General features: G+C 40.3%; 1 protein-coding gene across 7 annotated transcripts in view; it reads right to left on the bottom strand.

The window, feature by feature from the left end:
* The window catches only part of ADGRE3 (adhesion G protein-coupled receptor E3), a 247,176-nt gene that overhangs the window by 33,595 nt on the left and 191,386 nt on the right, over positions 1 to 22,195 (bottom strand). For 2 of the 7 annotated variants that reach the window (XM_049708495.1, XM_049708498.1), the window contains exons 1-2: positions 7,811 to 7,924; positions 252 to 302 (exon numbers count right to left, since the gene is read on the bottom strand). The exons of 1 other annotated variant lie outside the window; for it this stretch is intronic. In XM_049708495.1, coding sequence (XP_049564452.1) covers positions 252 to 302; positions 7,811 to 7,835 — 76 coding nt within the window. In that variant the 5' untranslated portion in view covers positions 7,836 to 7,924. Of the gene's footprint in view, positions 1 to 251; positions 303 to 7,810; positions 7,925 to 22,195 lie in introns of those variants that run through there. 4 more of the 7 variants (XM_004277409.4, XM_033401205.2, XM_049708496.1 and 1 more) reach the window with 3 other exon arrangements.

Raw genomic sequence — 22,195 nt, 5'->3', positions numbered from 1 at the left:
ATGCTGTGGTTACTAAAAACAAATAAATAGACAAATAACAGTAAAATAAAAAAAAGATAACTTAAAATATACCCAAATTTGATGAAATGATGACTTAAAAAGAATTACAGGAGGAAACCTGCCTCATTTCTGTTCCCAGAAGTAGCCCCCTTCCTCTGTCTTGTTGGAGGATGTGAGTGGGCCCAGGTGTCTTATTGGTCTACACCCTCCCTGATCTCTGGCTATGGAAAAGTCAGGCTTTAAGTACTCACCTTTGGTTTTCTGAGCCACGACTCCTGACAAGCTTAGCAGAAAGCAGAGTCCTGGAACAGGGAAGCAGAAGGGAGACATGAAACGATTGAGGAAAGATTCTAGGATATTCTCCAAGGGCTGGGTATCAGTTATCTATTGCTGAATAACAACTATCACAAAATGCAGACATTCATTTTATTATCTCTTGTGGTTTCTATGATTTGGGAATCTGGGAAAGGCTCAGCTGAATAGTTCTGGCTTGGAGCTTCCTATACAGTTGCTGTTAGACAGTGATGGGGCTGGAGCATCTGGGAACCGGCTGGACATGGTTTCATGTAGTCTCAGGGCCTAGGGTAGTTTGGGCTTCCTCCCATCATGTCAGCCTTGGTCAGGCAGCTTCAGAGCTCTAAGCATGAGGGTTCCGGCCAACCAGTCTACATCTCCTCTCAAGATCCAGTCCAGGAAGTCATGCAGCTCCATTCCACCGTATTCTCTTGGTTACAAGAAAGTCACATGTCCACCCAGATTCAAGTGGACCAGAACCAGAGTCTTTCTCTTGATGGAGGATAGGCAAAATTCCAGAAACACGTCTTGGAAGGGAAGTATTGTCTCTGCCTTTTTGAAAAATGAAGGCTGCCTCTATGTGAAGGCTACTTCTACTGTGGCTGCTAAAGTGCTATTTTCTTCTTCCCCAAACCTTCCCAACATCTGGTGGTATCATCAGCCATGTTCTTGCTTCTGCAAAGACCCGAAGGTGCTGGATAGATGGGTGGCTTTTCTCTTCCTTTCTTAATAAATCTTACACCACTCTGATTGTTAGTTCTCTCCTTACCTTCTTTTCATTCTCTTATAACATAGTAATGTCTAGAATAATTTGCCACTTGCAAGTACAATATACAAAATATTTAACAACTGGTATGTTTCAGGAACCAACCAATCAGAATGGACATTGGAGACCCTCTCTGAGGCAGCAGGTGTTAATCTTTCAGCTGCTGAATTGTGAGGCAGTCGATGGGGTCCCAGGAAAGGGTCTGGGCTGGCAGGAGTGTCCTGGGAGCTGATTCTGGGAAACAATTATTTACACATGGTGTGGAAACATTTCAATATGAACAACCAATGTGGCTCTTCTAGTGTGCACAGGTCCAGTGACTAGTAACCTTATTTGCAACATTGGTTACCTCCTAAGAAAGTGGGTCCTGCAGATGAATGGATAAAAAATGTGGTATATATATATATACACACACACAATGGAATGTTATTCAACCTTAAAAAATAAGGCAGTCTTGACATTTACAGCAACATAGATGAATCTAGAGGACATTACTCTAAGTGAAATGAAACCAGACACAGAAGGACAAATACTGTATGATTTCTCTTATATGAAAAGGAGTCAAACTCACAGAAGAGAATAGAATGGCAGTTACCAGGGCATTCTTTTTCAATGGGTATACAGTTTTTGCTATATAAGATGAATACGTTCTAGAGGTCTGCTGTAAAACATAGCAAATATGTTTAACAACTTGGTGTTGTATACTTCAAAATATGCTAAAAGGATAGATCTCATGTTAGTCATTTTACAAAAAAAGAAAGAAGAAAAAGAAAAACATTTCCACAAATAATGAACATTTTGGAAGTGATAGATATACTTAATATCTTGATTGTGGGGATGATATCATGGGTGTATGGTGTATCCTTATGTCCAAACTCATCAAGATGTATGCATTAAATGTGTGCAATTTTTTTGTATGTCAATTACACCTCAATAAAGCCAAAATAAAAAAAGAAAGTGGGTCCTGGTCATGGAAGGTGTCTGTTTACCAAGTTGGATGACAGGTTGGGTGAGGGTGGACTAGTTTGGTGGAGCTGGTAAACTTTGATTCCTGTTGGTAAAGGACTGGGATTGGAGGACTCGAGGCTGAGAGTCTGGTGAAATGGGTGGGGGGGATGTCTTGGCTTCCTTGGGGAGGTTCAGAAGATGTGGTGGCTGGTGTCTGTGGAGCAAGACTTGGAGGAGATGGGAATTTTTGGGTTAAAATGCGGCATGCCCTGTGATGAAAACATCCCTCCATCCTGCCTATGAGCACATCAGTGAAATTTCTCTTGAAGAGAGAGACTCATGTCTTGGGGAGAGGATATCCTGGGTGGGGGAAATTGGGCAAAGTTCTAAGGGCAGCCTCCACAATATCCAAGAGGAATTGAGCTCTTACCACATGCCAGGCATTGTTCTAAACATTTTAGGTACATGAACATACTTCAGCTTTCTAACGACTTTAGAAGGTGAATACTAGAAAAATTAATTTTTAGCAAATATCTACTGGCAGATTTTGGTTTTTGGAAGTAATTTTGAGAGCATCTAGTTGCTAAGGAGTTTGGAGATTTCGTTTGCATGCACCGTTTTAAACAATGCTTTGCAAAAGATTCTGAAATAAAAAATAGTATATTGAAAAATTATACTCATGATAGTAATTAAATTACTGTCCCCTGAAATAATGTTTAATAATAAACATGTGAACATTCAAAATCCTTATGAAAGAATTATGAACTGGAGGGACAATTTGGGAAGAAAAACTCTAGGGAACAGCATTAAATATTTAATCTTTCCTGCTCTTCAGGTTATACTTCTGACTTTTCCTTTTAATTGCAATTTTTTAAAACAGAGAATTGCAAAATATAGAAATGACCCAGTTTGGAGACATATACAAATGTTTTCTTCTCTCAACCAGAAATTTAGACATAAGGAATAATAACTGGTTTATAAAGAATAAAAATACTTTCCAATATAACTAAAATTGCATCACTGAGACTCTTTTAAAAGCTTAAAAGTCATTCAACCATCATCCTATAATATTCTTTGTACTATCTCTAGTGTTATTTTTAGCAGGGAAAAGTTTATGTTTGGCATTTATTAACTTCAACTTCAAAATTATTTTTTTCTGAGCCACCAAATTATGGCTTCTGTTTGTTTTAATGATATTTTAGTTGAATTTATATTATAAACTAGGAGAGTTTGGGGGAGAATGGATACATGTTTATGAATGGCTGAGTCACTTTGCTGTGCACCTGAAACTATCACAACATTGTTAATCGGCTATACTCCAATATAAGACAAAAAGTTTAAATGGTAAACAAAACAAAGAAAAACAAAACCAGAAAGCTGACTATGAGTGTTATTTCCATAGTAAATCTATAGTTGGAAATATTGAAATTACACAATGATTTACACATTCTAATCTAAATTATTTTATATTATAAACTAGAAAAACCTGATATATAGCTTTTTAAAAAAATGAGTGATCTTAGTGTGAAGGGGTTACTAAATCAGATCATTAAAATATTCATGAGAAAGAGAACACAAATGATATAAATTCTTAAGTTTTTAATTCCCATAAAATATCTCAAATATATAGAAAGAGTAACTGCTGTCAGCCAAACACTGCCTTGGACAGAAATGTGAGAACTTTTAAAAATGACTCACACTCAATCAAACAATAAAAGCAATAATATCTGCAGAAAACTATTTGTAAGTATATGTAAAATAATATGATGTATGTTTTGTCCTTTATTTTAAAATAAAAACACATGGAATAAAAAAAAAGAAGGTGCTCTAATTTCATTCTTTTACATGTAGCTGTCCAGTTTTCCTAGCACCACTTATTGAAGAGGCTGTCTTTTCTCCATTGTATATTCTTGCCTCCTTTATCAAAGATAAGATGACCATATATGCGTGGGTTTATCTCTGGGCTTTCTCTCCTGTTCCATTGATCTATATTTCTGTTTTTGTGCCTGTACCATACTCTCTTGATTACTGTGGCTTTGTAGTATAGTCTGAAGTCAGGGAGCCTGATTCCTCCAGCTCTGTTTTTCTTTCTCAAGATTGCTTTGGCTATTCAGGGTCTTTTTGTGTTTCCATACAAATTGTGAAATTTTTTGTTCTAGTTCTGTGAAAAATGCCAGTGGTAGTTTGATAGGGATTGCACTGAGTCTGTAGATTGCTTTGGGTAGTAGAGTTATTTTCACAACGTTGATTCTTCCAATCCAAGAACATGGTATATCTCTCCATCTGTTTGTATCATCTTTAATTCCTTTCATCAGTGTCTTATAATTTTCTGCATACAGGTCCTTTGTCTTCTTCAGGAGGTTTATTCCTAGGTACTTTATTCTTTTTGTTGCAATGGTAAATGGGAGTGTTTACTTAATATCACTTTCAGTTTTTTCATCATTACTCCTTAACACCATACACAAAAATAAACTCAAATTGGATTAAAGACCTAAATGTAAGGCCAGACACTATCAAACTCTTAGAGAAAAGCATAGGCAGAACACTCTATGACATCAATCACAGCAAGATTCTTTTTGACCCACCTCCTAGAGAAATGGAAATAGAAACAAAAATAAATAAATGGGGGCTTCCCTGGTGGCGCAGTGGTTGAGAGTCCGCCTGCTGATGCAGGGGACACGGGTTCATGCCCCAAGTCGGGAGGATCCCACATGCCGCGGAGCGGCTGGGCCCGTGAGCTATGGCCGCTGAGCCTGCGCGTCCAGAGCCTGTGCTCCGCAACGGGAGAGGTCACAACAGTGAGAAGCCCGCGTACCGAAAAAACAAAAAAACAACAAAAAAACCAAAACTGAATTTAGGGGCTTAAAATAACAGAAATATATTCCCTTACAATTGCGTAGAAAATTCAATTCTGTCAAAAATCACTCTCATTAGGCTAAAATCAAGGTGTTAGGAGGGCTGATTTGGAAGCTCTAGGGGAGAATCCATCTCCTTGCTTTTTGCAGCTTTTAGAGGCTGCCCACCTTCCTTGGCTCACGGCCCCTTGGTCCATCTTCAAAGCCAGTGGCATAGCAACGTCTCTCCTTTCTGGTCTCTTGTCTCTCTCTGATGAGGACCCTTGTGATTATATTGGACCCACCAGTATAATCCAGGATAATCTGCTCATCTCAAGATCTTTAGCACATCTGCAAAGTCCCTTTGACCATGTGATGGGGTTCAGGACATGCCACCCCAAAATATTCCACTTTGGCATATTCATTATTTTGAGCTGGAGGCAATTGAGAGGCAGAAGATGCAGGACGACCTTTATGATCTACCCTTTTCTACCTAAAAACTGGCCATAATTTCCCACAAGAAAGGTGCCCTCCCTGTACCAGGATGAGAAGAGCATCTTTACTCCCAGAGACTGTGAATGGACCTTGAAACAGATCTGTACAAACAAACTTACTAAAATAACCCTATCTTCCAATACTTTCCCCTCCTCTGTATCTCCTAGTCACTTCCTCACAATTTATTGCATCTAGCCCCAATCCCTTTGTCTGTCTTGTTTCCTCACACATTTATCATTTCTTTGTCTAAAAGGTACAAAACTTTGTGCTCTGGTCACTTCTTTGGGTCTTCATTTTCTTGTGAAGGCTCCCATGTACATGTTCAAATTTAATTAAATGTTTATGCTTCTCTCCTATTAATCTATCTTATGTCAATTTAATTCTTATTCCCAGCTAGAGACCATAAGAGGGTAGAGGAGAATTTTTACCTCCCCTGTATATGTGAGGTAACATATCCACACGTTTCAGGGGATGTTGACATCTTTGGTGGGGGCTGTTACTCCTCCTCCCAGGATCTTATTCTAAATTGCCAGGTCTGTCCCGTGATCAATTACTTATGCAACTGCTTTCATGGAGCATTTTGAATATTTCCAGTGGTCCAATGAATATATTCTCAGCTGGGATGTGAACCGCTTAATGGCAGGATCCTGGAATATTTCTTCATACATTTAAATTTCCCTTTTTCCTACTTTGTATGATGATTAATTTGCAGCAGCTACACTAACATTACAGCTGCCCCAATGATGACTATAGCTTGCAGAGGCAGCTAGTAAAACATATGGCTGAAAAGTACTTCCTGGTTCCTAAAACTCAGGCAGTCTGGGTACCATCACATTTCCTCAAGGCTAGTCTTCAAGGTGTCCTTCCAGCCCAGCCAGCAATCCTGTGCTCAATAATACAGGCATGAGTCTTAAGTTAGAGCTCTCGAAGAGTCATTGGCATGCCAGAATCCCAGAGTTCTAAGAGGCTTTAGAAATCATCAGCTGACTCTTTTTGTTAATGAGAAAAGAGGTCCCCAGGGGTCAAGTACCTCAGACACCAGTCGTGCAAATTGGAGCAGGTTGCTTAACTACTCTAAGTTTCCATATATGAAACAGGGTGATAGCATTGCCTGCCTCCTGGGGTTGGAGTGATGACATAAATGAGGGAATTGTGTAAAGCACAATGTCTGGCTGAAATCACTCCATAAATGCTAGCTGCCTCTATTATCATTTTATTTGCACTAGAATTCTATTTTTAAATTCTTCACCTGATACTCATTCTACTACACTGTCTGTTCCATCTAGTGATGTGGTCAGAGAGGTCATGGATAACTGAAATTCACAAATAATCCATCTCAGAAGTTTCCAGGACTCTGCCTGCAGTTGCCCCAAAGCAGGAAACATCTTTTTTAAGCTTCTCTCATTAAAAGAGTTTTTTAGCTTTACTGAGGCATAATTGATATATAAAAAATTGCACGCTCTCTCACTTAAATTTGACTCCACAGATATATACTGGATACCTCTTATATGTAAGATGTTGCAGAACGGGCTGCAAAAGTGAGGGGACCTTTGCCTTCAAGTAGCTTATATTATTTTGATAGACTTTATGATCTATTACCTGCCTCTGCAACTAAATAAGTGTGAGGTTTTGAGCACCATTTCTGTGATGCCATTTTACATCTGTAATGTGGAGTTACTGTGCGATAATGAATATAGAACATCTTAGCCTGATACCAGGTGCTCAACATATGTTAGCTTTGGTTGATATTGTAGCTATTGATATTGTTATTTGATCTGGAGCCAGAGAATGGAAGGGATTTCAGAGTTGGAGAGCTACCTGCACAGATGTGGTTGTTGAAGCCATGGGATCTTAAGATTCCTCTAGGGAGAGAGAGTAGAAAAAGAGAAGGAAAAAACCCAAAGGCATATTAACAAAGATCTGAAGCCAGGAGGCTTGGATTCAAATCCTGGTTCTGCCATTTACAATCTGTGTGACCTTGGACGAGTAACATAACCTCTCTGTGCTCCAGTTTTCTCATCTATAAGATGGAAATAATATTAGTACCCACCTTATGAGCCCATTATGAGAATTAAATGGATTAATATGCAAGGTGCATAGTGAGTGCTTGAAAATTTTGGTTATTATTATTAGTATTCAGGAAAAGGCAAAAGGAGGAGAAAGAAAGAATAGCAAGAGAGGCAGAGGAAAATCAGGGCAGTGCTAGGTCACAGAAGTTATCAAGGAGGAGAGAATATCAGTTACAAAACAAGACCTGTGAAGAGGGAGATGAACAGCTCATTGGATTTGACCGTAAGGACAATTTTAGGGATATTTGAGAGCGTAGTTTGAAGAGGGTGGTGAGAAAGGAAACCATAACCCAAGGGTGAAAGGAGAGTGTTCAAAGCAGAGCAGAAGAAAGAGGAGAAGGGAAAGACAGCTAATTGTTGAACCAAGTAGCCCCTGATATGGGGTAGGTTAAGGTTACACATACCTGGAAGAAGCGATGACCCTTGCATTCCTGTGTGCAGGTAACCCTTGCCAGTCAGCACTCAAAGCTCCCTACTGTGCTCCCTCTCAACCACTTTTCCTATCTCAAGGAAATCTCATGAGACCTGACATGGTCAGCTGACATAGGAAACCACTAACAGAGAAGTGAACTTCTTCCATCTTTCACCATCAGACCCATGGTTCTGCTTTTCATTTTCTTTACCTTTTCTTCACTTGTTTTCAGATGTTTCCTTGGTAGTAGATTTTTCTAGCTATTGTTGATCACCTTTGGGATTACAGAATCAATTGACCCTAGAAAAGGAATGCCCTTTAATTACAGAGCATTGTCTGAGGAGCAGGAAGTGACTGCGGGATCAAAATAAACTTTAAATAACCCTGTGGTTTGGAGGTGGCTAAGCCAGAATTTACAGTATCTCTATCGTTATCTAAAGTTTCTGAAAGTGTCATTTTTTACAAATCTGTGATCCCCCTTCCCCCTCAAAATATGGCACTCACCAGATCTGACTGGAGTCTCAAAGTCTGGTAGAAGATGATGTATTATTTGGTCATTTGGAGCTATCTAGACCAATTGCAGGATTTGGGAGTCATTGCCTCTCTCAACAAATATTTATTAAGACAAATCTTATTGAGTGACAAGATCTGTGCTACTTTCTAGGGATATAGCAGTGAACAAAATTAACACAATATTTTCTATATAGAACTACAGAGAAAGGGAACATTGGAGGAAAAGCAGGTTTTGGGGGAGAGAGAAAATTAAGTTTGGGGTAAGTTGATTTTGAGGTATTGTGATTTCAATATACATTGTATATGTAATCTAGATCACAAAAAAGAGGTCTTTTCCCTCCCACCCCCAGCCAATAGATGGTAGTTATAGCCATGATAATGGATTAAATCATTTAGAGATAGATTATAGAGTGAGAATAGAGTTCTGAGTAAGTAATTTAAAATCAGGGAGTGGAGGGATTTCCCTGGTGGCACAGTGGTTAAGAATCCACCTGTCAGTGTAGGGGACATGGGTTTGAGCCCTGGTCCGGGAAGATCCCACATGCTGTGGAGCAACTAAGCTCATGCGCCACAACTACTGAGCCCGCGCACCAGAACTACTGAAGCCCGCGCACCTAGGGCCCGTGCTCCGCAACAAGAGAAGCCACTGCAATGAGAAGTCCGCTCACCGCAACTAGAGAAATCCCACGTGCAGCAATGAAGACCCAACCCAGCCATAAATAAATAAATACATTTATATAAAAAATAAATAAAATCAGGGAGTGGAGGAGCAGCTAATAGACGAGAGAGGGCAAGAGTGGTCAGACAGATGTGGGGGAAATGAGTAGAGTATGGTGTCATGGAAGACCAAGGAAAGAGACCAAAATGAATTAAGACTGAAGAATATTCACAGGACAGAGCAGTAAGGAGGTTGTTCTATTCTAAGAGTAGTTCCAGTGGTGAGGATGATGGTGGTAATGAAGATGGTGGAGGTGGTGGTGATGGTGCTGGTGAAGATAGCAGAGGTGGTGGTGGAGATGACGGTGGCAGTGGGGACAATTGTACTGGTGGTTCTGGTGGTGATAAAGGTGGTGGTTATGGTGATGGTGATGGTGGTGAAAACAGTGAAGGTGGTGGCAGAGATCATGGGAGTGGAGGTGATGGTGGTGGTGATAATAGTGGGGAAGGTGGTGATGGTGATGGTGATGATGATGGAAACCAGAATGAAATAGATTGAGGATAAAATGGGAGGTGAAGAAGTGGAGGCACCAAGTATAGTCAACTCCAGAGAGAGGTGGAGAGTAGTGTGTGAATGAGAGAAGATGAACAAGGACCTCCTTGGGTGGTTGGAGCATGGTGGAATTAGCCAGTTATTGGGATGGACATGGTCATGAGTCCTACATAGTAAGACTGTTGGGCTCTCAACATCCCACTGGCCCAGCAGCCATGTACTGGGTCTTCCTGTTGTTTCTTCCTAGTGGTCCTCTGGGGAGGGGGGAGGGGGGAGGGGGTGAGAGTTGGAGGCAAGAGTTGATCAAGAAAGACAGGCAGTGCCCCCTAGTGGTCAGGCCAATGCTATTGCAGAGTCCTGGCTCTAGAGCCAGACTGCCTACTTTCAAGTCTTGGCTTGGGCACTTATTAGCCGTGTGACTTTGGGGAAATTATTCAACTTTTCTGTCCCTAAGGCATCTCTGATATGGGATAACTTCAACAGTCTCCTAAATGGTTGTCTTTACATCCCATGCTCTACCTTTCATCCAGGAAAGCTTTCTGAAACAAGAATCTGAGCCCAGCACACACCTGCCTCACAGCCCCACAGATACTTTGCAGGCTAAATGTGCTTCATAGGCACATAAATCATACTCACTCTGGCCCCAGTCCACCTCACCAGCCTCATCTCCCACCCCTCTCCCTCCAGCTCCTCATCTGCCCTGAGTACTTGCTCAGGCATTGTCCAGCCTCCGTGTGGTCCCCTCCACCAGGAATTTCCCTTTTTCCTCCACTGCTCTGCCCCTGGCCAAGTCCTCCATGTGTGCATTCTTTTGTATGTCCTTCCTTGACCCCCAAGGTAGATCCCCCAGAGCCCTACTCTGCCCCTTTCCCTACGCCAAGGTAGAGTTAACATCTCCCCTCTCTATGCATTCCGTATGTAACCAAACCTAAGGCATCATTAATTTTAAGGTACGCCCGTATTTTAGGTACCACCAAACCTAACAAACTATGACACAATGCCTTCTTATTTAGAATTTTTATGTTATCCTTATTGAACAAGCTGTTGTAGATTTATTTGGAAAAAACTTTTACAACATATCACTCTTTCTTATATATGAAAAGGAAAACAGAAGCGGAAAATAAGTTAGTTAAGATATTTTGGAAACTTCTTTACATTCAGAATGTTCAAAATTGCTTTCAACACAGAGCTATCAAAGTCTATGTTTCAATGTCCATGTTTCTCTACATCGCTAGTTCTCAAGTTATGGTCTCTGGACCAGCAACATCAGCATCATCTGGGAACTTAGAAATTCAGATTCTCAGGCTCTGCCCCAGATTTGATGAACCAGAAGGTCTGGGGTGGGGCCCAGCAAGTTGCGTTTAACAGGTTCTCCAGGTGATTCTGATGCGTGCTCAAGTCTGAGAACCCAGATCTGCACGGTATTGTTCTCTGGTCTACCAACAGTATGATGATGAAGTATTTATTAAAGGAACCCCAAAGAGAACCAGAAGCCATTGCTGGCTCTCTACCACCCTTACATTCCTCAGTAGAACACACAAGTACAAACCAAACATCCCTAGCTTTTTACCTGTGATAAGATGAGATTATAATAGCTTTTTTTAAAAAAAATAATTATTTTTGGCTGCATTGGGTCTTCGTTGCCGCACGTGGGCTTTCTCTAGTTGCGGTGAGCAGAGGCTACTCTTCGTTGTGGTGCCCGGGCTTCCTAATGTGGTGGCTTCTCTTGTTGTGGAGCACGGGCTCTAGATGCATGGGCTTCAGTAGTTGTGGTGTGTGGGCTCAGTAGTTGTGGCTCACGGGCTCTAGAGCGCAGGCTCAGTAGTTGTGGCACACGAGCTTAGTTGCTCCATGGCATGTGGGATCTTCCTGGACCAGGGCTCAAACCCATGTCCCCTGCATTGGAAGGCGGATTCTTAACCACTGCGCCACCAAGGAAGCCCCTATAATAGCTTTTTATAACCAAGTTATTACAGCATAAAACTCCAGGGACTTTCTTGCTGAAAACCAGACCCTCTAAAATTGTCTCAGTATTTTTTTTAGCATTTCCTGCAGGTCCACCTTACAGATGCCTTTTCTATCCATCCATCCATCCATCCATTCATCCATCCATCCATCCACCCACCCACCCACTTACCTTTCCATCCATCCACTCACCCACCTATCTTTCTGTCCATCCCCAATCCATCCATCCATCCATCCATGCCAGACCTTTCACCTTACTGCCAGGTAGCTGTCTTTGCTACTTTTGACCTCCATGAGGTCACTGTCTTGTGCTGGTTCCTAGCCCTGACATTCATGCCCTAGACTCAGAAACTCTTTCTGCTTCCTCCTGGCTCATCTCAACCAGGTTGTGATGTTTAACAAGACTTTACTGAGGTCAGAGGTAATGTCATCCTGTTAAATCCATGTCGGATCCTGATCCTCCTCTGCTGAGAGTCCATGTGACTCCCACCTCACTCAGAGTAAAAGTCAAATTCCTCACTGTGGCCTGTAGGGACCTGCATGATCTGCCCCTGTCACATCCTTGCCCTCACCTCCTCCCAGACTCTCCCTCACTTTTTCTGCTTTGACCACACTGGCTCTTTGTATTTCCTTGAAGATGACAGGCACTCTCCTGCCTCTGGGCCTTTGCCTTTGCTGTTCCCTGTATCTAAATGCTTTTCCTCAGATACCTTCAGGTAACCATATGGCTCACTTCCTCATTTCAAGTTATTGGTTAAGTGTCCCCTTGTCAGTGAGGCCTTCCCTGACTGCCCTGTCTAAAATCACACACACACACACACACACACACACACACACACCCACCCTATCCCCATTGCCCAATTATTTTTATTCATTGTACCCACCACCTTCTAATATACAAAACAGTTTGCTTATTTACTTTATTTATTTTGTTTATTGTCTCTCTCCACTACTGCAGTGCCAGATCCGTAGGGCAAGGATTTTTGTTTATTCATTGTTGTAACCCTTAGAGTAGTTATCGGCTGCTTCAAGTCACTGACTAGCTCCTGAGAGGTCTCCTGATGGTGGGGGCCAGGAGCTCTCAGCAATGGGAATCTCTGGGCATCTACATATCGGAGTCCAGGCTCAATCTCCAGCCTCACCCCAGAGGGCACTGCTCCATTCTTGGTCCAAGGGATAAAATAGTGAACAGACAAAAATCCCCATTCTCAGGGAGTCTTGTTTTTGCACACGCTGTTCCCTCTACCTGAAATTTCCTTTCTCTCTCTAACTCTAGCTCCCCTTCCAACTCCCAGACCCAGAAGAGATATTTCCTCCCAGGAAACCTTCACAATAGCTCCAAAAGTAACTTCTACTAATTGATAGACATTCCTTTATGATGTGGCCAGTCTCCTTTTAGCAGATCTTGAGGTAGGAATTAAGATGCACATGCTTTGTTGGGGAATGCACATGCTTTTGTAAGGGGTTGGATGTACTTGATTTGTCTGAGAGGCAGGGTTGTGATCACATGGTTTGTTGGGTTAGTAAGGGTTGGGATGACATAATTTGTTGGAGGAGTAAGTGTTGGCATGCAAATGATTTTTCTGGAGGGTAACAGTTAGACTGCACATGATATGTTGGGGGGAACAGTTAGCATGCAAATAATTTGTTGGGGGGTAATTGTTGGGATGTACATGGTTTATTGGGGGCAGGGGGAGAAGGGGTTGGAATGCACATGATTATTTTAGGGAGGATATGGGTTGTCCCAGCTAATTCCAGGGGGGGAGCTCTGGAGTGGGTACCATGGAGATGATCCATCTTGAGGCAAAGCCTTTCATCCCCCTGTTTTAGTCAGTCGTTGGTTATGGGCTGCCTCTGGGGGTAGGGTGTTTACATAACTTGACAGGCAAAGTGATGAATGGGATCTGGACAGAGCACCAGGAGTGTTCACTACAGTGCTCAAAACTTTGTCTGGTTATGTTTATCCACTGCCTCAAAAGTTGCTATACAGAATATGAATGTCACTTCCTCTTCATTTTAAAGTGTTCAAAATAATCATTTCCCATAGACCATGTTGCATCATCACATGATAAAGCCAGGGGTGAGCAGCTCACACGTAATTCTTAATTCTTTACAGTCTCAAGGATTATGATGTCACTCAGGCTTAATTCATGTTAAGTGTTGGTGTAGAGGACGATGTTAGTACCTCCCCTGGCCCCATTTCCTTAGAAACAAGTACTCCTTAGAACCAGTTCCATGAAAATAAATTTTATTATTATTTTTTTAACATCTTTATTGGGGTATAATTGCTTTACAATGGTGTGTTAGTTTCTGCTTTATAACAAAGTGAATCAGTTATACATATACATATGTTCCCATATGTCTTCCCTCTTGCGTCTCCCTCCCTCCCACCCTCCCTATCCCACCCCTCCAGGCTGTCACAAAGCACCAAGCCAATATCCCTGTGCCATGCGGCTGCTTCCCACTAGCTATCTACCTTACTACGTTTGTTAATGTGTATATGTCCATGACTCTCTCTCGCCCTGTCACAGCTCACCCTTCTCCCTCCCCATATCCTCAAGTCCGTTCTCCAGTAGGTCTGTGTCTTTATTCCTGTCTTACCCCTATGTTCTTCATGACATTTTTTTCCCCTTAAATTCCATATATATGTGTTAGCATACAGTATTTGTCTCTCTCTTTCTGACTTACTTCACTCTGTATGACAGACTCTAGGTCTATCCACCTCATTACAAATAGCTCAATTTCATTTCTTTTTATGGCTGAGTAATATTCCATTGTATATATGTGCCACATTTTCTTTATCCATTCATCCGATGATGGACACTTAGGTTGTTTCCATCTCTGGGCTATTGTAAATAGAGCTGCAATGAACATTGTGGTACATGACTCTTTTTGAATTTTGGTTTTCGCAGGGTATATGCCCAGTAGTGGGATTGCTGGGTCATATGGTAGTTCTATTTGTAGTTTTTTAAGGAACCTCCATACTGTTCTCCATAGTGGCTGAACCAATTCACATTCCCACCAGCAGTGCAAGAGTGTTCCCTTTTCTCCACACCCTCTCCAGCATTTATTGTTTCTAGATTTTTTGATGATGGCCATTCTGACTGGTGTGAGATGATATCTCATTGTACTTTTGATTTGCATTTCTCTAATGATTAATGATGTTGAGCATTCTTTCATGTGTTTGTTGGCAGTCTGTATATCTTCTTTGGAGAAATGTCTATTTAGGTCTCCTGCCCATTTTTGGATTGGGTTGTTTGTTTTTTTGATATTGAGCTGCATGAGCTGCTTGTAAATTTTTGAGATTAATCCTTTGTCAGTTGCTTCATTTGCAAATATTTTCTCCCATTCTGAGCGTTGTCTTTTGGTCTTGTTTATGGTTTCCTTTGCTGTGCAAAAGCTTTGGAGTTTCATTAGGTCCCATTTGTTTATTTTTGTTTTTATTTCCATTTCTGTAGGAGGTGGGTCAGAAAGGATCTTGCTGTGATTTATGTCATAGAGTGTTCTGCCTATGTTTTCCTCTAAGAGTTTAATAGTTTCTGGCCTTACATTTAGGTCTTTAATCCATTTCACTGTAAACATTTAAATATACATTTATGCTTGGAAAACAATGAACACTGTACTTGGATCATGGCAGGGTGCAAATAAGATCCCTTGTTATTAATATTATTTTATTGATTATGATGAGGATGATGGTTGAATCCTATTTGAACTTAGAGTACTTAGTCCTTACACCATACTGTCACCTTCCGGGGAACCTACTGAATAAGAAATTCAAAGCAGCTTCAAGTGCTGGGTTTATGAAACAGGTCGAAATCTTTGGGATGTGAGGAACTGAAGCAAATCCTACAGAAATATTAACTAGTGCCTTTTTATATCACCTTAAATCTATTAATATGTTCTTATTGCATTTGAAAATTCAGGTCCAAAGATACTCATTAAGTTAATAAGCTAAATTTTGTAACAAGTGCATAAAAATGGGAGGTAGGAACTTTATTCATCCCTCCACCTACCCACCCATCATCCACCCATCCACCCACCCATTCATCCATTCATCATCCACCATCCATTCACCCATCATCTACTCATTCATCCAACAAATGTTTAAGATATACCTTCTCTGTGCTCAGTGATTTTAGGTCAGGATTATTAATTTTACTCAATCTCAATTTTCTCATAATTCAAGTGGGGTTAATCATGCCAATCCATTTACTCTTTAGGGGAAAGAAATACATTCATGGCACTAACAAAATTTGATTTTCTTTCTTTTATTTGTTAAAAAATGCATTGTTCATGCAAATAGTTCTAGGCAATAAAATCAGATAGTTGGTGCAGAGCAAGTTTGGGAATAGAGAAATGCTAGGGGATTAAAATAAAGATGTTGCTATGTAGTTAACTCATAACACTGACATATTTTGAGTAGCTATTGTAAATTATATACAACTTCAAATTTAATGACTTCACCACATTGCATTGTGTGGAATTATTTATTCAATTCCCTACTGATAGAACAGACACTTAGGCTGCTTCCATTTTCACCCTATAACAAATAATACTGCAGTGAACATCCTTATGTGTTTTATCACTGAGATCTTGCGCAAATATTTCTACAGAGTAACTTGTTGGAACTGAGTCAAAGGGTAAAGACCTTTGAGATCCTGACTTATTCTGTCTAAATGGTGCTTTAAAAAGATTTATGATTTATATTCCCTCCTGCTTTGATTGTCTCCTCTTCACCTCTTGGATGAGGAAGGGATTCTTGCCCAACTGTTAATGGGGATAGTGGAACACATGACATCAGATACTGGACAGACAGCACTTTATTAGTCACATATACTCATAGCCCTGGGGGGTGGGAGGATGCCATGTGTCACATAGGATTCCATGTGGCTATACTCAACAACAGAGTGAATAGCCAGGCGTTGTCAGAGGCAGGCTTTGTAGTGATAAGAGGATGAAGTGGCCTCTCGTTCCCATGGGTGGATGTGACTGGCTTGTTTGAATAATTCTGCAGGCTGGCAGGGCACTGAAGCCCGCTATTCGGGGATCAGCAGGAACTGAGCCTGGTCCCCATGATAAGGAGGATTGTTTGCTAGGGGATCATTTCTGTGGGAGCAGAGTGAGGAGGTGAACTTACAGTAGGCCATTCAAGACCATCCCAGTTTCCCCCAGATGTCAAGGCACCACATAATAGTGGACCTTAATTTTAGGCCTTACACCACAACTCCCAAACAATAAGGTCAAGTCTAAGGAATAAAACAATGAATAATGTAAAAGCTCACCTCCCAGGCACAACCAGGATTAATAGTTGCGACCAGCCTTCCGTCTATCCCTGTCTGCATATCTGCAGAGAGAAGGATGGCAGACCAGGTCAACTGTAGGGAATATTTGTCATTCTTTTTTGACTGCCCAGATCATTTCAACACCTCCTATGCTTCTCACTCTAGAAGTCAGATCCCGCCCTTCCTTGCCTCCCTTGTAACACAGGGCTAGGCTCCACAAAGCAGATCCAGCATCACTTGAATCCTAAGCTAGCAATGCAGAAGGCAAGAATTTCAGGGGACCCATGCTGGGAGGGTAGTGAAATGGAGAGGACCCTATGGTCCTTCCCTGCCATGACCTCTGCCTGCCTTTTGTCTGTGGAAAATCTTTAGCCAAAGAATAAGTTTAATCAGAGAAGTGAGAAAATGCAGAAACAAAGGAAAACAGTCAAAGGAGACCAAATAATAGTAGTCATTAAGCATAGTCAAGGACCTTTAGTTCCTTCTCAAGGACTATAGATAATATTCTGAGCCAGATCCTCTGAGCTGTCTTAGACATACTGAAACCCTCACCAGGTGGAAGATGTTAACTACATGATGACCAGACTGTAGCAATGATGTAAGCTGCCACAATTCCAAGAATTGGCCTCAAGGAAATGGGAAGAAACCAACCCTGGAAGTGAAGATTAACTGTACTTAAAACAATCAAAATGATGCTGCTCAGACCACTGCATGACCAATTTCAAGATGACTGTCAGAGCTGACTGTGCTGTTTCTGCCTGTAGCCCCCTCCCTCCGTCTATAAAATCTCTTGCCCACTGATTGTCAGTGGGAGAGGGAGTCAGCCTTTGGACAGGAGTCTGCCCTCCCACTGGTTGCTGTCGTCCAGGATAAAGCAAAGTTTCCTTTCCACCAACCTTGCCTCTTTATTGGCTTTTGAACAGCAAGCAGCTGGACCTCCTGTTTTGGTAACAGTAGCAGCAGCTATACAAGGTTTTCTGGGGTTACCAGTGCCAGAGGATCAAGAGTTAGCATCCAGCACCCAGCGTTGGTCACATCAGTGTCTGGGTTTTGGTGTCTGTGCCTGCCACGTGGGAAATTACCTTAATGCAATGACAGGCCCCAACTATATCACCAGGCAAGCCATGCTGGAGGTCACAGCATAGAAAGGTTCACAGGCCAAACTGAAATACTTAAATCACATGGTTTACTAAATCAACTTAAAACACAGTGAGGAACAAGAGGAGAGATGGAGTAACACACTTAGGTGTGTGAGTGGACAGACCATGCTGAGTTCTAGGGTACACAATGTTCGTATGTCTTGTCTCCTTCCCTTTGCCCAGTCAGGCTTCCCTGCTGCTGCTGAGGACAGAGCTGAGGTTTGAGCAAGCGGTCCCCAACCAGAAGGTGCCCTGGACAATGACATATGCTTTTGGTCACTGGCATTGAAGTCCAAGGAGCAAGTGAGGAATTCGAGGACTGCAAGGCCAGTTAGTTGCTTCTATATGTGACGGGGAGCTTAAAAAAAAAAGAATGACAAGCTCAAAGTCCTAAAATATTTGCTCAAGTCACTTGTCAGGGAATCAGGGACTCTATCGTACTTTACTAAAAGAATGTCTTATTTCCTACATCCTCAGGCTGAAATAATCTAAAACTAACCTTAAAGTTTTATCTTGCAGGTAGCAGAATTACAGCCACAGATAAACTCACAGCCTCAGTGGATTCTCAATTGTGATAGTGTTTGTGTTAAGGAGACTCCATAACTGTCCTAAAATAATCTCTGGGAACAAGTAAACTCTTAAGAACACTTTTAATTTGTATCTTCTAAAAGATATAACAAGAATAGTTGCAAGTAAAAAAAGAATAAGACAGAGCTTTAAGAAATTAAAATTATGGAAGCCAAGATGAAAATTCAATAAAAGGATTAGATATAAAGTGGTGACACTCTGCAAGAAAGGAGACCAAAAAGATAGAGTCTGAGGAGTTTTAGAAAGAAAGAAACAAAAAAGAAAAAAAATCCAAGAGGAGCATGTTATCTAAGAAAATAATATAAAATACTTTCCCAGAGCTGAAAGACATGAATTTCCAGATCAAAGAAGCCTACTGAGTAAACCACAGTGAAATTTTGGAACATGTAGTATATAAAGAAATGATTTTTTCTATTTCTTTATATTTCCCATAATATATAACATTTTAAAATAAGTAATGTGGCTGACTTTAAGTTGTCATAACCCTTTCTGTTCTATGGGGCATTTTTTTTTGTCAACTCCTGTTGGGTGTTATTTGTGTTTGTATTGTTGGTGTGGCAAGAACTCTACTGAGGATATAATCTTCTCTTTATATGAGGAATATATCTCCAAGTTTATCACTTATCATTTACTCTTTACTCTTATTTAATATAGAGAATGTTATAATTTAAGTCTATTAAATCCATCAGTGTTTTTCTTTGTGATATATTATAAAAATAAGTATTGAATGAATAACACGGATGATTTTAATAATATAAATACAAAACAAGGCAGAAAGGAAAAAATAATTGATAATCAAGAAACAACACCAAATACTACTCTTAAATTTGACCATAACTTGTACTTTTAAAAATTAACACACTGAAGAAAAGGTGGAGCAAGTTGAGAAGAGTAAAGAGAACTGGCTCACCCACCACCAGTCCCTCCCATCAGGAAACTTGCACAAGCCCCTTAGATAGCCTCACCCACCACAAGGCAGACAGCAGAAGCAAGAAGAACTACAATCCTACAGCCTGTGGAACAAAAACCACATTCACAGAAAGACAGACAAGATGAAAAGGCAGAGGGCTATGTACCAGAATAAGGAACAAGGTAAAACCCCAGAAAAACAACTAAATGAAGTGGAGATAGGCAACCTTCCAGAAAAAGAGTTCAGAATAATGATAGTGAAGATGACCCATGACCTCGGAAAAAGAATGGAGGCAAAGACTGAGAAGATACAAGAAATGCTATACAAAGACCTAGAAGAATTAAAGAACAAACAAACAGACATGAACAATACAATAACTGAAATGAAAACTAGAACAAAAAATCTTAAAATTTGTACGGAGACACAAAAGACCCTGAAGAGCCAAAGCAAGCTTGAGGGAAAAAAAACGGAGCTGGAAGAATCAGACTCCCTGACTTCAGACTATACTACAGAGCTACAGTAAGCAAGACAATATGGTACTGGCACAAAACAGAAATATAGATCAATGGAACAAGATAGAAAGCCCAGAGATAAACCCACAAACCTATGGTCAACTAATCTATGACAAAGGAGGCAAGGATATACAATGGAGAAAAGACAGTCTCTTCAATAAGTGGTGCTGGGAAAACTGGACAGCTACATGTAAAAGAATGAAATCAGAACACTCCCTAACACCATACACAAAAGTAAACTCAAAATGGATTCAAGACCTAAATGTAAGACCAGACACTATAAAACTTAGAGGAAAACATAGGAAGAACACTCTTTGACACAAATCACAGCAAGATCTTTTTTGATCCACCTCCTAGAGTAATGGAAATAAAAACAAAAATAAACAAATGGGACCTAATGAAACTTCAAAGCTTTTGCACAGCAAAGGAAACCATAAAGAAGATGAAAAGACAACCCTCAGAATGGGAGAAAATATTTGCAAACAAATCAACGGACAAAGGATTAATCTCCAAAATATATAAACAGCTCATGCAGCTCAATATTAAAAAAACAAAAAACCCAGTCCAAAATTGGGCAGAAGACCTAAATAGACATTTCTCCAAAGAAGACATACAGATGGTCAAGAAGCACATGAAAAGCTGCACAACATCACTAATTATTAGAGAAATGAAAATCAAAACTACAATGAGGTATCACCTCACACCTGTTAGAATGGGCATCATCAGAAAATCTACAAACAACAAATGCTGGAGAGGGTGTGGAGAAAAGGGAACCCTCTTGCACTGTTGGTGGGAATGTAAATTGATACAGCCACTATGGAGAACAGTATGGAGGTTCCTTAAAAAACTAAAAATAGAATTACCATATGAGCCAGCAATCCCACTACTGGGCATATACCCAGAGAAAACCATAATTCAAAAAGACACGTGCACCCCAATATTCATTGCGGCACTATTTACAATAGCCAGGTCATGGAAGCAACCTAAATGCCCATCGACAGATGAATGGATAAAGAGGATGTGGTATATATATATATATACAATGGAATATTACTCAGCCATAAAAAGGAACGAAATTGGGTCATTTGTAGAGATGTGGATGGATCTAGAGACTGTCATACAGAGTGAAGTAAGTCAGAAGGATAAAAACAAATATTGTATATTAACGCATATATGTGCAACCTAGAAAAATGGTACAGATGAACCGGTTTGCAGGGCAGAAATTGAGACACAGATGTAGAGAAGAAACGTATAGGCACCAAGCAGGAGAAAGTGGTGGTGGTGTGATGAATTGGGGTATTCGGATTGACATGTATACACTGATGTGTATAAAATTGATGACTAATAAGGACCTGCTGTATAAAAAATAAATAAAATTAAGAAAAAAGAGAACTGGCTCAATCAATATACAAGAAACACAAATGATAAATAGAAAACATAAGATAAATGTAAAATAAGGTGGCAAAAGTACATTAAACATATCAATAATCACATTAAATGTAAGTGGATTAAGTTCCCCTGTTAGAAGAGAGTTACTTTCAGACTTCCTTAAAAAACAAAATCCAGCTACGTACTATTTCTTTTTTCTTTTGTTTCTTCAGCTATGTACTATTTATTAAAAAACATCAATTAAGAGAAAATGACAAAGAGGTTGAAAACAAGAGACATATCAGACAAATACTAACAACAAGAGCAAGAAGATGTTATGGCAATGTTAGACTAAAATTAAAGGCCAATTTTAAAAAGGGAAGAGGGGGAGATTTTATACTGATATGAGGTTATGTCATCAAAAACTATAATGATAGTAGCCAATATTTATTGAGCACTTATAACATGTCAGGTATTATGATAAGTGTTTTGCATATAGGCATTATATCATCCAATCCTCAGTGCTATCTCATTATTGTCCCCACTCAACAGTTTAGGAAACTTGAGGCACAGAGAAATTAGGTAGGTCACAGGTTGGCTAGTTAAGTATCAAAAACCAGTACTCTTAACCATTGGGCTATGCAACTGATACCATACCTTTGAAAAATACAAAGCAAAATCTGTTAGGAATACTATTCCTATACTTTCATCTAATATCTTAAAGTTCTTTTTTAAGTTTGAGTCAGTCTTCCTGGAATTTATTGTTGTGAATGATGTGAAATGGGGATCTAAGAACTTAATCCTTTAGCCAATTGTCCCACTGCCTCCTTCCCCCATTGATTTGAAATACTACCCCCTAACCCATACTAAAAGTCCATACATGCCTGAGT

Source organism: Orcinus orca, chromosome 3, assembly GCF_937001465.1.
Source record: "Orcinus orca chromosome 3, mOrcOrc1.1, whole genome shotgun sequence".
Classification (NCBI taxonomy): Eukaryota; Metazoa; Chordata; class Mammalia; order Artiodactyla; family Delphinidae; genus Orcinus; species Orcinus orca.
This window is presented reverse-complemented; position numbering and strand designations above follow the sequence as displayed.